The sequence below is a fragment of the Schistocerca nitens genome, chromosome 6, assembly GCF_023898315.1.
Source record: "Schistocerca nitens isolate TAMUIC-IGC-003100 chromosome 6, iqSchNite1.1, whole genome shotgun sequence".
Taxonomy (NCBI): domain Eukaryota; kingdom Metazoa; phylum Arthropoda; class Insecta; order Orthoptera; family Acrididae; genus Schistocerca; species Schistocerca nitens.
The window spans coordinates 123,618,031-123,634,966 of record NC_064619.1 but is presented as its reverse complement, the minus strand read 5'-3'; the positions used below and the strand labels follow the sequence as shown (position 1 = coordinate 123,634,966).

Here is a 16,936-nt window from a genome sequence, read left to right as displayed (position 1 = left end):
TTGAGTTTCCTACCTTTGGAATTAAGTGCAGTTTATCACAAAAACATATGGCAGAATTTTTCGTGAAGCTATCTCCTTTACTTTTTGAATTATTAATTAAAAACCAAGTTTTGTGCCAAAAACTAAATAAAAAAAGGTTATATTAACTTAGTACATAAGATACAAAACTAAGCTAAAATGATAGTACTGTAATTTACACAAGAAATACTGAAACTGTACCAACTTCCACTATGGGAATATAATCCAATACAAGTACAGAACTTTGAAAGAGGAAGTTCAGAGGCCACTATCTACCCTTGGTTCCATTTGAAAAATTCTCGAAAAAAAATTAGCATGCTTGGAATTTTATACAAAATAAACAAAGTATAGATTTACCTAGACTTAAATTGGGATCATTGCATGCTTCAACTAACAATAATATAAGCAATTTTGTAGTGAAATAGGGTACTGGATGATTGCTGCTGGCCATGCTGGGAGCAAATTTAGAGCAACTGTTTCCTTCACTGTCCACACTGATTTTGGCCATGTCCATTAGCAGTGGCAGTAATGATGACTGACAAGATTCCTCCCTTCCTCCCCCCGCCCCTTACCCCCCCCCCCCCCCCCCTGCCCCTGCCGCACCCTGATCAAATGGTATATTGTGTATATTTTGTGATATTATGTAAAACGAATTTTCTTGGATTAATAATTTAACTGGGAAACTTTTACTTTGTTTTCAATTATCTGTTTCATGTGCTGCCAGCTATAGTATGGAAAACCAAGTCGTAATATCTGAGATTAGTTTCCACTTTTAAGGCAAGCCATTAACTTTACATAATTAGGAATAAAGAGTAGAAATTGTCTCTGAACTGTGTGTGATACGGCAAGCTTTAATGATTTTCGAAACTAATACTTGGGTGTGTGAACTTTTGTCTTAATATACTGATCATTTAAACAACAGAAGACTTTTATTTATTAACATGGTTTCTGATTTCTCTGCATTATTCTTAAAGAGTGTTGACAGAGAACTAGGAACAGTACAAGTCTACGTCACTTTCTGGAAGTTCACACAAATTGTTTTCAGGCCCTTGTAAAAGCCTGTGATATCCAAAAATCACACAAAACTATCAAACATTACAAAATATAAAACTGAACAATATTTTTACCTGCTACCCTAAAAGTAATTCATTCCAATATTTATCTTTCTTTCCCTATTTCAAGAATTGTGTTACTGAATACTCTTTCTCCCACCTAATGCATTCTCACTGTACCTCCCATTTCTTAATTTCGACTTGCTTTAGTGATTTCAAATTGGATTCTAACTGTGACAAGCCACAGAAATCAAGACACACCAGTCACAGTCTGCAGATACCAATATCAACAGTTGTCTGCAACAATCCACTGGGGATATTGCTGAAGAACACAGCTACAGCCCCTTCTACCACTTATACTATGATGACACAGTAACAACAGAATGGAATGTCGAGTAACTAGGGCCTCCCGTTGGGTAGACCGTTCACCGGGTGCAAGTCTTTCGATTTGATGCCACTTCGGTGACTTGCGCATCGATGGGGATGAAATAATGATGATGATGACAACACAACACCCAGTCCCTGAGTGGAGAAAATCTCTGACCAAGCTGGGAATTGAACCCGGGCCCTTAGGATTGACATTCTGTCTTGCTGGCCACTCAGCTATCAGGGGCAGATGCAGTAACAACAACTGTCCCTACAAGTATGATACACACAATTTCCAAAGCTGAATTTCCAGTAGTCCGTGAGAATTTTCATTGAAAGTTGGTTATATATCTGAAGATCAAACGAGTTTCAAGTGCACGAGTGCTACAAAACAAGCATTTAAAATTTATACATACAATACTGTAAATGTTCATAAATATTTGTATGTTACATACGACTATTGAGTGCTGAAGAGAAACAGAAAAGAGGCCCTGCTGTGGTAAGGAATACCGCTGGGATGACCATGTAACACCTAAGAGGAGCAGATATGTGGTTGGTTTTTAGTTCATTGAAAAACATTTTAGTCATGATTGTACTATCAGAAGCATTGTTGTTGTAATCATGAACATGTTAAAAATAAAGTGATCAAATGTTGTGAAAGTATAAATTATGGAAATTGCACTTCATGGAATTTATTGTTTCTCATTAGAATTTGTGTGAAACCTGATCAAACCACTGTGATTGCTTTCTGGATAAACAGCCCAACATCTACACAGTGATGGTCCCTTAATCTTGAGAAATGTGCAAAGAAGTGATTATATTTTTTGTATACATTTACTACTGCAAAATAACAACAACAACAACAACAACAACAACAATAGTAATAATAATACCATTAGCAATACAGTTTTCGGAAGAAGTAAAAAATGTTTTTGCAGGAACCAGAATGAAGCTTTCACCCAAAATACATAAATTTGTTATTAAATTATAAGACAACTCTCTCAAATTACTTTGAAATCAACAAAATAATCTGTCACAATGTCAGCTTAATAGATTTTTGTAGCTGTGAACTAAAAACATAATATCCTTCAGCTCTTACATTTCCCTGTAGTATGGTACATTAGGTAATATGAAGTACTTAACAGTTAAGCAACTCAACAAAAAACTTTTTCACACAGGGTAGTCCAAAAGTAAACCATCTGGAGGTTCTTTACAAGCAAAGTGCTGAAATCTAGTGTTGGAAATAAGCATCTATTCCTATAAGATGCAGCTGAAGCAGCAGTTGTAAATTTCAGTATAGCATTATTGAAAAGGGCATTTCATTTACAACACCTAAAATACATTTTAAATGAACTTGCAGTGATTGAACAAGGAGATATTAAAACACAAGTTAAACAAGGCATGTTCTTTATCAACATCTTTGTATCTATGTATCATTTACAGAGGAAGCATTTAGATCAGATTCCACTTTAAATACTTCTCTAATTTACTAACCTGGAAGCAAGGACTGTCATTGCCTTTGTTTCATTGACAAGATGAACAAAGTAATAGCTACAAAATATCCGTCTCATCAAGATAAGAAATCCAAAGCAAACACCATCCCACGCAATGCCAACGTCTTCTTTTGGCACATTACATTCTGGAGCATCTGAAAATAAATAAGACAGCTTTGTTTCTCATTGTTAATGTTACTTTTATCCCCATTACAGCTTATAGCAAGAACCATAACCTCTACTAAAACTGACTTCATTTTACAACTCATAAAAGAGAAAGAAACTGACTTACCAGTCAGGCCACTGCTCTCGAGAGAGTTGCCAAATCTTTTTATACAACCTATACTGAACAGCTGCACAGCCCAGCAAGCATTAGTTTGAAAATATTCAGTAAAAATGCATCCAGGTATCTGAAGAATAGCTTTAATGACTATCACAGCCACATTATAGCCAAGCAAAGTATTCCACCATCTCACCACCATCTTGATTGGCCTTAAGTAAAAATCTTCTCCCTGCCACAAGAAAATGAACGAACCACACAAGTAACCAAGAGAGAAGACATTAACCCTATTTGTGCCAGTGAGGAAAACAACAGCTAAGGATGTCCACAGGAATCCACGCAAGACTCCTCGTTTCAGTATATCCAACCAGGACCTGTGTAGAAATGAAAAACTCATTTCACAATCTGAACAAACACACACACACAATAATATTTCAAATAATGGAAAGTCCAGGTTGGAATATCAATAATATTATGAAAAGGATAAAGTGTTACTCACCATAAAGATGACAGTGACTGCTACACATCTGAGCTATCAGTTAAAGGCTTATCCAGAAAAGTACATGTGCACGCATGCACACATGCATGCATGCATGCATGCATGCACACCTGCGCAACTGCAGGTATGGGGGCGCACACACACACACACACACACACACACACACACACACACACACACACCTGCGTGGGAACGCACACAGGCACACCTCATGCACACATCACTGCTACCTCCAGCTGCTGCAATCAGAATGCTCAGTATGTAACAGTCATTTCACTGTAGCTGTCTGCATTGTGTCATCTTTACAATCCATCCTTTTCCTTACATTGTAATCATTGCCATTGTAATTATTTGTAGGCCATTTTAACAGCAAATGTGAGAAGTTCAGCTAAATATAAAATAAGTAATTATGTAAGCAATCAGTACCCTACAACATGAATCTCAGCTAGAGACCAGAATAGCCAATACATGTTTCCATCTTTTCTGTGGCATGAATCTCAAACACTTCATATGTTGATGTTCAATGAAATTAATAGGATAACAGCCTGGAATTTTGAAACTAACCACACAAAATTTCATCAATCTGAAGATTCTTTTTCTAAATATTTCTCTCTCATTGCAAATGTAATTAAGATTCAGCAACTCTTGTTACCAATTATTTTCAAAATTAATTGTTTTCAGTTATTAAGTTCAGCAAATGTATAAACTGAAACTGTTCAATGCCACTTTCCGCTACTGTACAGTAACACCCACAGAAAAAACAGTCATACTTACCGTACATATGAAATGTGATCAGGCACTGGATTTACAAAATTTGGATCTTCAACTTCTGTGGTTATATCTTTGTTGGTACCACCAGGGAATTCCACATCAGTGTTTTGCCTTTCAATGTGGAAAACAACACTCTGGCGACATACCAACATCAATAATACAAAATCACCTGCGTTAAAAAAAAAATATATCTGTAGAACAGATTGCCTCCTTCTAAATCATATTTTAAGACTACAAGAAAGCAAAAACGCACATGATGTGAATAAAACTTACAGACAAGTTTGTATGCTGGAGGGCTGTGGAGTGGATCCGGGAGGAACATCCAATCCTGTAATCTTCTCAGCAACACAGAATTGTACCACGGATATGCTTAAAGAAATTTAAAAAATGTAATTGCTATCATTTTACTAATATAAAAATTAAGGCTAAACAAATAGAACAGCAATTATCTTTTTTGTGTTGTTGCCACTGTTGTCTAATATATTTTGATTGGCAATGATTTTGCCTTTTTTAGCTTTATTTTCAATCAATGAGATTGCAATTTGAACTGCAAGGCCATTTTGAGGTGCTCATGTGCTCATTTTACATATCATGATATACGCTGATAGCCACAGTGAACATAGTAAACTGGTAATACACAAATACTTTCTAGAAAGCAAAGCCTCCCATAGTTTTTTCACTTAAGTTTGTGTTAAGTTTAAATGTGATATGATGCTGCATTACCTAGGCTCACTACAATCCACCCACATAGCTGTTTTAACCCTCACCCCACTCTACCCTTTTTACCTTTTCTGATCTTCATTGCTTTTTTATTTGGACAGTTTTTATATACTTCTATTTTTCTGATTCTTTTTATTATTATCCGTTACTATTTTTCAGTATTATTCAACTGTGATATTTTTGGATTTGTGCCCACAGGCTGTAATTGGACTTTGCTTCTCTCTTGATATTATGATATAAAAGAGAGAGACAGAGAGACAGAGAGAGAGAGAGAGAGAGAGAGAGAGAGAGAGAGAGAGAGAGGAGGAGGAGGGGGGGGAGATAATTCCCAGTTTGCTATTACCAAAAGCCAGAAGATATCCCAAAGATCGCTGAAATATTCTTAGCTTGTTCTCTAACATCTAAGAATCATAATTATTGTCGACCTTACAAAAGCTCGCCAAAAAGAGAACCACTTTGTCCTCATAAGCCTTTTGTATTAAATATTCAAGTGATTTAATGCTTCCAAGAAAGTTTCAAGAGTGTTACACCTAAAGTCCCTGTGGTGATACACACCACTCCAATTGAATGTTGCGTATCCTTATGGCTTCTTACCAATGAAGAACAGTCACAACCAAAATTTATAAAATAAGATATTGAATTTAAAGATACAGATATTGGTAGGGGAAACTGTTTTTATTGTGAATAGGTTGAGCAGCTATATCTAGGGACAATGTGCATCCTCAACACAGAACGATGATCGCAGTGACTTTGCGAGAAGAAGAAGACCTACTCTGTCATGGAAATGAACATTCCATGGATTGCTGGCTTGCATTAGAGATGTGTATAGTTCCAAAATAGATTTACTAACAATAGAAGTCAGTTTACAAGAAATATTGGAGTGAGCTTTGTTATTCAATCTGATTCAGTATGCTGAACCAAAATGGTGTTAATGTGTGTTTCTTGAAAGGAACACACAACATGTTAACTCAACTGAAATTTCACAAAAAGTGAGCGATAATGCACACCCACACCCCCACAACCGTGCGCGCCAACACAGACAAAGAAGAAGTGAAAAATACTGCACAAATCTAATAATGGAAAGTACTGGAAAAAAGTACTTAAGCAGAAAAACCTTTTTTCCCCATGAAGAATTATTGTAAAACTGTTGTGTTACTCCCAGAAACTGAATAATAACAAATAAAGGAAAGAAACTGTGCAACCTAAGTTCTAGAGACAGTTGCCACAAAGAAATTTGTTGCTGATGACTCGCTATTAAAGGTCACAGTATAGTATCTAACAAAAAAGATTTTTAAATGATGATGGGATTGTATAAAACTGATGTACTGCTGTTGCAGAAAGTGACTGTGTTACACAATCAGAGATGAAGCAGCAATTTCCAGCTCAAGAGACAACTCTGCAATTACTTCATGGATTTACTGATAGTGACGGGCATGTAAAGCAGTACATATCATGATAAGGCATAATGTTCAGAATACTGAGGTGAGCTGTATATACACCAAAATATTTTTATATCCTTTTTTCCATGTATTGTGTGAAACTTTGCTGGTGTTAGACAATGAAATTTAATTCAAGTAGTGATTTTCTAGGGAACTGTCAATAAATTTCTAACAGGGGAAGTACTATACACATATTATTATTATTTGAACTGCATGTCAGTATTGACAAGAAATATGAAGGAAGTTTTATGGACTATTTCTGAACTAAATCCTAAAGTGAGACAGTTAAGAACTGATCTGAAAGTAGAGATAGAACAAACCAGTGCTGACTTTTATATTCAGTCTTAAGATTGAAAAAGTTCTTGCTGATACAAATGCCAAATTGATTACAACTAAGGCCAATGTGCAATAGGACAACTACTGACTTGATTTTCAAATTGGATACAATTAATAAGAACGTAGACCTGTAGGCCAGTAAGATAGAACAACATATTATTGAGTCCCATCAGGAAAAGGCTCAGATGAACCAAAAAATACTAGCATTTATGTCCACTATACTTAATTTAAGCAATGCAGGACTCCTATTCCCCTTTAAGGCACCTAGCCAGGTCGCAGATCAGGGAAAGCCTCCCAGATATTGGTGGAAATTAGGAAGTGAAATGTCCAGGGTAGACCAATGCTATTAACATGGGCAGCATCTGTACTCCAGTGGAGCGACCAGTCAATAAAGTCTGTACTTCGTATTAGGGGTGGCTTGGAAAATTAGATCATCAATCCATTCTAAAGCAAGGATGGTGATTATGCTCCTCAGCTTTGAATCATTATCTATGATATTAAGGTAAAATTTCTCGAGTTAAATCAGCAACACATTTGCATCTCCACTTGGGAGCTGCTTTAATGTCACAGAATTCCATGTCTATGAAATAAGGGAAGCAATGCTTTCAAATTTATACCTACAATTGTCAGTTGCTGGTGGAAGATGGAGGTTGACACAAATACACTATGTGCTCAAAAGCATCCAGACACCTCCAAAAACATATACGTTTTTCATATTAGGGGCATTGCGCTGCCAGGTACTACATATCAGTGACCTCAGTAGTTGTTAGACATCATGAGAGAGCATGGAACTCATGGACTTCGAACATGGTCAGGTGATTGAGTATCAATTGTGACATACATCTGTACACGAGATTTCCACACCCCTAAACATCCCTAGGTCCACTATTTCTGAAGTGATAGTGAAGTGGAAAAGTGAAGGGGCACATACAGCACAAAAGTGTACAGGCTGTCCTCGTCTGATGACTGACAGAGACCACCGACAGTTGAAGAGGATCATAATCTGTAATAGGCAGACATCCATCCAGACCATCACACAGGAATTCCAAACTGCATAAGGATTCACTGCAAGTACTACAATAGTTAGCAGGGAGGTGAGAAAACTTGGATTTCATGGTCGAGCGGCTGCTCATAAGCCACACATGATACCAGAAAATGCCAAATGACACCTTGCTCGGTGTAAGGAGCATAAACATTGAAAGATTGAACAATTGAAAAACGTTGTATGGAGTGATGAATCACGGTACACAATGTGGCGATCCAATGGCAGGGTGTGGGTATGGCAAATGCCCGGGGAATGTCATTTGCCAGCGTGTGTAGTGCCAACAGTAAAACTCTGAGGCGATGGTGTTATGGTGTGGTCATGCTTTTTATGGAGAGGGCTTGCACCCCTTGTTGTTTTGCATGGCACTATCACAGCACAGGCCTACATTGATGTTTTAAGCACCTTCTTGCTTCCCACTGTTGAAGAGCAATTCGGGGATGGATATTGCACCTTCAACATGATCGAGCACCTGTTCATAGTGCACGGCCAGTGGCGGAGTGGTTACAAGACAATAACATCCCTGCAATGGACTGGCCTGCACAGCGGCCTGACCTGAATCCCATAAACACCTTTGGGATGTTTTTGAACGTTGACTTCGTGCCAGGCCTCACCAACTGACATCGATACCTCTCCTCAGTGCAGCACTCCATGAAGAATGGACTGCCATTCCCCAAGAAACCTTCCAGCATCTGATTGAATGTATGCCTGCGAGAGTGGAAGCATTCATCAAGGCTAAGGGTTGGCCAACATTATACTGAATTCCAGTATTACCGATAGAGGGTGCCATTGTAAGTCATTTTCAGCCAGGTGTCCACACACTTTTGATCACATAGTGGAGAAAAGGAATTAGAGAAAATCAACCAGAACATTTTTGTCTTAAATGAGGTACATAGTAAAAGTGAAAACTGCCTTGGTTCAATTCAGAAAATCTCTTCTATTACTGTTTTGAACCACACGGAAAACTAAATAGAGTCAGAATTTTAATAAATAAAACTATTGTAAACAAGACAGCAGTATTACAAGGGACATCATGTAAAGCTGCACGTTTGGTAATAAAAATGCCAGAAAAAATATAAAATACAAATAATTCAAGCATATGCACCTACTTCTAGTCACTCTTCTATGAATGCCTACAAGAAACACATGAAAAAAGGAGAGGCTGTTTTTATAAAATTTTGATTGGTGACTTTAATGCCCAAACTGGAACATCAAGGCCCCAAAATGGTGCCAAACAGGTTCACTACACACAGTGATCATTGATTAACCCGAGGAAGGTTTGAAGTGAATACAAAACATGATGAAACATGGAAGACCAAAACAAATTAAATGGGAAAGAAAAATTTTATGTATCAGAAATCTTGAAGAAAGGAAAGAGGAATTTCAAGGAAAAATTGAGAGAAAATTAAAAGTACAAAGGTACTAGTCACAATGGTTGAAGAAGTGGGTGGCTCGAGTAAATCTCAAAACCAACCAAATAGAGCAGACAAATAAAATAAGTTTGATTGACAAGAGAAGAAAAATTAGAGTAGAGACAAAGATATCATATACAGAAATGTGCAAGGCTCTGAGAAAGAGTATGAAAGAAGAAATCAAGAAATATGGAGAAGATAAATACTTTACTATACTGGAAATTTTTGTACTAACCTTCACTGTAGGTTGTAGATGAACTGGATGCTTTTGCCTGAAGTGTTACACAATATAGGCTGTTAGAGGATAAATTTACTTACTTATTGTGAATTTATTAATCATGTCAGGATTAGGCTATAAGATCCTCTGTTACATGTATAAGGGCTGTTCAGTATGTACCCAAGTTCTATTTATAAAATCAATCTTTAGTCAGATGCAGTAGTTCCCTAACTTCTACATACCTCTCTCAATGCTGCTTCCAATGCTGTAAGCATCAATGGAAAGCCTCTTTTGGTATGAGGCACAGCTGCTTTGTCTAATTATGCATAATGTCTTCCATGTTTTGAGATCTGGTTCTTTAGAGTTTAGTTCAGAAGTCACTCGGTGCTATTTAAGGGGAAGAAGGTGGCCGACAGTCCACTGCCTTGTTGTGTTGGGTGGGTGGGTGGGGGGTGGGGTGGGGGGTGGGGTGGGGTGGGGGGATGCTAACTGTCCAGGAACCGTAAGTCTGGTCACTTATGTCTCACTGCTTTACAAAGGCAACCAGAACCTCTTGTTGATATTAGTACCTTTTGGGGCATACTTGTGATGGACCCCACCATTGGAGTCGAAACAGAGGGTCAGCATGACTTTCACATTGCTGCAGACTTGCCTCACTTTTTTGTGTCTCAGTGATAATGGATGCTTCTACTGTGATGACTAAAACTTTGTCTCTAGGTCATAAACATAAACTCAGGACTCTTCACCAGTGATCACTGTGTTAACAAAGTTGGGATTACTGTTCATAGTATCCAGCTGTTAACAACTTTGGCATAAATTTTGTCGACGTCTTCCTGAGGTCTAACTGTTCTGTAAAAATGGAATGAATGGGCCCAATACTTATTTTGACCTTGCCTGCAAGTTTTATGATTGATTTGACTATCTTGCATTACCAGAGTCCTTAGTTGATCAATAACAAACTCATTTGTAGATATTGAGGGTCTACCTGTATGTGCTTCACTCTTCACTGATGAACAGCCATCTCTGAAGCTTTTGTATATCTCCTTTATCTGTATGGTACCCACTGCTTCACCCCTAAACATTTATCAAATCCATCAGATTGAAAATTGAAGGTTTCAACAATAAAAATTAAGGTTAGATACTTTTTGAACAGCCACTGACTGTAATTAGACAATCTTTATATTTTACTGCTGCATACCCTATGTGTAAACACCTACGGTCTAGGGGTAGTGTATTTGCCTACTAATCAAAATGTCCCTGATTCCAGAGAGCACTTGCACCCTATCTCCTCAGTTATTTGTTGGATGTATTCAAATGTTTGTCTTCCCCTACAGCTTTCCTAATGCTTTAATGCATGTCCTATTCTCTTGTCTCTTTGTCTTGTCAGTGTTTTCCATATGTCCCTTCCTTCAACGATTCTGCAGAGTAGCTCTTCATTCCTTATCGTATCAGTCCACCTGGTTTTCCACATTCATTTCTAATGCTTCAATGCTCTTCTGTTCCATTTTTCCCCACAAGTTTCCCCATGTGAAATTCCCTGATTTCCGAGACAAGTTTTAACATTTTTCCCTAACAGATTTTGTGGTCAAGGCCCTGAAATGGGGCCTCAATTTCCAATTTGAGCATTATTCCATCAATCACAATTTTATAAAAACAATCTCTCCCTTTTTCAAGCATTCCTTGTAGGCATTCATTGAAGGATTTTCTTTCTTCGTCAGAGTGGCTAGAAGGTAGTGCAGGAGATGAATTTGTGGCAAGCTGCACCAGACCAGTCAGAAGACTTCTGACTATTTTTTAAAAAAGAGGGAGGGCAATCTCAGGCCTCACAAAAGTCTGTGCACCCAAGAAGAGCTCGTAAAACTTCAATCGACTGTTCTTCCTCATCCACTCTACAGCCCAGAGCTCACGCCTTCCACTTGCATCTGTTTGGCCTGAAGATGGATGCACTCTGCATAAAGCAGTGCGTGGATGATGGGAAGGTTACTGATGCAGCAAGATGTTTGATGTCGACCAGCAGTACCATGTGGGCATACAGGATGCTCCAATAAGATGACACAAGGCCCGAGAAGTTGTAGCAACAATGATAACTAAAGTACAAAGGACAGCTAAAAGACTCAAATGTTCAATACTTAGGTGTTAAGTAAAACTCATTCCCACGTCACAGAAAGGAGCAACAATCTCTGAACCCTTTGAATGATCGAGTGTATGATCTTAGTACTGTAGTCTTAGTTTTCTTTTCTTCAGTTTCTTTTTGAAAATCAAGCCGAAGGTAGTGAGCCCTAGAAGGTTTCTGACCCTAGTGAGTAACTTTTAGTTGGCAACTACAATGGGTATGAGTCAGTACCATAATAAGGTTGGAAGAATATATTTTGATTCACTGTACTAGTCTTAAATGCAGATATTTTGTGATTTGCACAAAACACTTAACAACTATTACAAATCTCTCAAAGATGAATTCAATCAGAGTATTATCAAATATTACATGGCATTGTTACATTTCATGGGGGCAAATGAGCTACCTGTTTTGTGTGTTTTCTTAATTACCTATCTGGTCCCTTTAGCAACATGTGTTGATAATAAATGGACTTATACAGAGATATATTTTTGTTTGTAAAACATACAGACTTACTTGATTTGGATAAAATAGGAGAAATAAAGTGTAATCCATACTAGTGTACTGAAAAGTCACAAAGGAAACAGAAATACTGGACAACAATCCAACAGTTGTAATTTAAGTAGCTGAAGTTGTTTTCACATTAATTTATTATTTAATAAATGTGGTTACATAGCCTGATGCTTCTTCGTTTATATGGCACAGCACATGAGAGGATATGAGATATTCCTCTATTTTATTGGTAATAATTACAAAAAAGGAAACCTTTTGATTAATAGGAAAAATCTGTATTAGCTTGATGTATAAATGAAGAAGTGTATCAAACTGTACATTTTGGTAAAGATGAGAGGAGGGTTAGAACTATCTTTGTTATGTATGAAAGCTTGTTATGGGACATATTCTGTTGTGGTTATTCTACTTATGTGCCTCAGGTAGTCATTATTGCTTCATGTGGCAACAAGACCTGTATCACTGTACATGATGTTAGTGCAAGTGCAGCAAAGAGACTGCTGTGCTGTACACAGCTCCAAGGAATAGCAGCGGTTCTAACATAATATATTGCAATAATGTCAATATATAATGAATCTTTTTGTAACATCATTTTGTTTAGTTGGTTGAATGTGAGAGCCTGAACTGGATATTAGCCTAAAATAAGGACTCATATTAATGACTAATCTCTTGTTTGATGTATAGAAAATGTATAATAAATTCTAATTGTAGCTCCCAGTTCTTAGAATACTACCGTAGTAGATATTGGTGTCAAATCAAGATTTAAGAAAATTTCATCTAGTCGAGAGTTCAATGACTACTACAAATCACACGTGTAGTTTATCAATGGCATACAACTGAGAAAAAGTACCAGTAGTATGGTGTTTGAAATGTCACACCATAGTTCAGGACAATGGCCTGGCATGTGACAGGCTCTCCAACACAGTCAAAAGTAGAATTATAAGAAGCGTTCAATGTAAGTGAATGACATTAATCTTGTAAACCTGAGTCTGGAAAGAGTTAACATAATGGCATATTCATAATCATCTAGATGTGGCACATATCATTTGAATTTTCTATCAGACACAATGAATTTTCTATCAGATTCAATAAATTTTCTATCAGATTCAATAAATTACAAAATTAACTGATTTTGTAGTTGGGAATGGTAATAAAGAAGAAGTAATTCTTTAAATTTTGATGAGCTGGCATTAATCATTACTATTACTACTACTACTCCTTGGCGCTACATCCCTCGTAGGGCCTTGGCCTCCTGGACAATCTCTGCCCACTCTTTTCTGCTGGCTGCCTTGGCTCTCCAACTTCTAGCTCCCATCCTTCTGAAGTCCTCCACATTGTCTAGCCATCTGGTCCTTGGTCTGCCCCTTATACGACATCCACCGGGTTTTCCTTTGAAAACTTTCTTGACTGTGCTGTTCTCCACCATTCTTTCTATGTGTCCCAACCAACGTAGTCTCTTACTCTTTATTTCTGTCACGATATCCGGTTTGTTGTAAAACTCTCTTATCTCATTATTTATGATTCTCGAAAAACCCCTACCATTCACTGGACTGTAGATTTTCCAAAGTATCTTCCTTTCCCATCTCAGCAACAACTCCTCATCATTTTGTGTCATAGTCCAGGTCTCCAACCCATACATCACCACAGCTCTAACTACTGTATGATACACAGACAGTTTCAGATTCCTACTAAAGCTTCTTGCTTTAAAAACTTTAACCAGTGCAAAGTAGCTCCTGTTACCAGCTGCAATCCTTGCATGTATTTCTTCTCTCATATCATTATTCTTAGTTACCAGAGACCCAAGATATTTAAAGCTCTCACAGCATTCATATTCTTTTCCGTTCAAAGTAATGCTTCTTTCTCCTTCCCTATATCTTTTCCTAGATGTTAACACATACTTGGTCTTTGACTGATTAATGGTCAGCCCCATCTCTGCACCATATCTTCCTATTTTTTCAAGCTTTTCTTCCAGATCCTGTTTCCTCCTGGATAACAAATCAATATCATCTGCATATGCAAGCTCCTGAGTCATTCTATTAAATAGTGTTCCCACAGGGTTGTTGCTTTGTGTCTTTCGCATTACTCTCTCGAAGGTGACATTAAATAGAATAGTGGAGAGCACATCACCCTGCCGCAGCCCTTGGTTAACTTCAAATGCCTTTGATAAAGTGCCCTCGATCTTTACTTTGCATATTGTTCTCCTCAAAGTCATTTGAACCAATCTTATCAGTTTGTTATGGATTCCTGCCTCTTGCATTGCCTTCCAAATTTGATCCCTTCTGATACTATCATAAGATTGTTTGAAATCAATGAATAGGTGGTGAACATCGATGCTATACTCATAACATTTTTCAGGGATCTGTCGGATAGTGAAAATCTGATCTGTAATGGATCTATTAGTTCTGAAACCACACTGGTAGTCTCCTAGATACTTCTACTTTTTTTCTTAACCACCCAGCCATGATTTTTCCCAATATTTCACATACTACACAGAGCACTGCAATTCTTCTATTATTCCCACAGTCAGGACTGTCATGTTTCTTGGCCCATACATAAGAAACATGACAAACCTGACTGCGGGAATTATAGAAGAATTGCAGTGCTCCACTGTTGTAATCCACTGTTTTGGCATATTTTCTTTCTGCCATATTTCCACTGTAATCTCATGCAAAACACTTACTAGTTTTTCTCCTCCATGTTTTACCATTTCTGCTGTAATATTGTTTTCTCCCAGAGCTCTATTGTTTGTAAGAGTCTTGATACTAACTTTAACTTCTTCCAGTGTGGGTTGTGCTATTGATCCCTGGTGAACATCATTGTTCAAAGAAAATACTGTTTATTTATTAAGAAAGAAATTAACATGACGCAACCTACGAAATAGAGACAAGTAGAAGACTGAATGTATTTTTGTACTACAGTAATATATTGTGACAAAAAACACAAAAAGAATTTTTTTAAAAAGTATTAACTGAAAATTGTCAGCTTTCACTGTCTTAAAGATATAGGGAGCTCAAGAAGTTGTTCCTCACAGGTAATACATATTAAAATAGAAACAAATTACAACTATAATAAAATAGGAAACTTATCACTAACTTATCTCAATTTTCTTTATTTATAGGTCAACTTTTAGTTAACATTAATTTATAAGTGCACTTACAGAGGCACAGTCCAGGTGGCAAACCAACTGCTAGCACATACTGAACAGGTAAGAGTACAGCTATAAAAATTTGATAGAATATCCAGATTCTGGCTGCAGTTTCTCTTCTCATTGCAAACAAGAGGCACAGCCAGAAGGAATATAAAACTGCATAAAAATCCAGACGTGTTCCAATCAGCCCCACAGTAGCCATGAGACAAGCCTGAAACAAGCCGCCGCCATCAAAATGGCAGACCATTAATTCTAGGCTGCCAGGAAAAAAAGTATAAGTCAGAATATGGTCAAAAGAAGTTGGAGTCCTGGAGGGGATTTCAGTCTTTTGGCAGAAGTAGTTTAAGTCAGAACTGGATACAATATTCTATACGTCATTTAGTCCTAATAGTACAAGTAAACATGTTGATATCTATCTTGGAAAACAGTATAAGTCAATTTATACTATTAGTGCTGCAGTCCAATGTAGTAAAAGTCTTGTTATATTCCTTGACCTGGTCAGGGAAAATGATGCAGGTGATGACTTAATGTCTTTGGTACAATGTGTGCTACCATTACAGAATATCTATGATTTATTGTTACCTCTGTGAGTACTATTTGAAGTTGTGAACAGTTGGTTAGCTTACGAAAACAGATTAATTCTCAGTACTAACAATGTATAATACAGTGGTCTGTGGTTGTTCAATCACATAAATAAAATAGGATAATAGTAACATAAGAACAGAACACTTTTGAAGATGTCTACTAGGTCATTAAGAATATTAGAACATGCAAATAAATCTTTAACACAGGACAAAAATGGTGAAACAGTTAAGTTCTTGAAAATGTTCAGTAGCGAATACAGGAAAGAATATTATCATAAGTAGCTGTTTCACAATCAAAATTTCCTATTACTTAGAACTTGTTTCCATGTATTTCAGCTCTTAACGAAAGCAGTAGGAGAAATATGGTAGTTAACCTGGAAAAACAGGAAGATACATTCTCACATGTGTCATCTGAGCTACATAAGGAGCAGTTAGGAATAATCCAGGATAATGTGAATGTAATATGCAACTGTAGTGATCCTCTGTTAGATATATCTGTTGATTGCAATATTGATGAAGACTATTTTCTGGATTTTAAAGCAAATAAATCACCAGGTCTGCATGGAATCCCAGTTCCATTTTACAAAGGGTACTCTACAGCATTAGCCCCTTACCTAGCTTGCATTTATCACGAATCTCTCAACCAGTGCAAAGTCCCAAGTGACCAGAAAAAAGTGCAGGTGACTCCAGTATAAAAAAAGGTAAAAGAACGGACTCACAAAATTACAGACCAATATCCATAACTTCTATTTGCTGCATAATCCTTGAACATATTCTCAGTTTGAATATAATAAACTTTCTTCAGACTGAGAAGCTTATTTGCATGAATCAGCAAAAGTATCGTTAGGGTGAAACTCAAGTTGCTGTTTTCTCACATGACTTACTAAGAACTATGGATGAAGGGCAACAGGCAGATTCCATATTTCTAGATTTCCA

At 37.1% G+C, this 16,936-nt stretch overlaps 1 protein-coding gene across 1 annotated transcript in view; it reads right to left on the bottom strand.

The window, feature by feature from the left end:
- The window catches only part of LOC126263224 (piezo-type mechanosensitive ion channel component), a 686,714-nt gene that overhangs the window by 304,898 nt on the left and 364,880 nt on the right, over positions 1-16,936 (bottom strand). The window contains exons 22-26 of the mRNA XM_049960308.1: positions 15,426-15,627; positions 4,753-4,848; positions 4,483-4,648; positions 3,222-3,583; positions 2,931-3,084 (exon numbers count right to left, since the gene is read on the bottom strand). Coding sequence (XP_049816265.1) covers positions 2,931-3,084; positions 3,222-3,583; positions 4,483-4,648; positions 4,753-4,848; positions 15,426-15,627 — 980 coding nt within the window. The remainder of the gene's footprint in view (positions 1-2,930; positions 3,085-3,221; positions 3,584-4,482; positions 4,649-4,752; positions 4,849-15,425; positions 15,628-16,936) is intronic.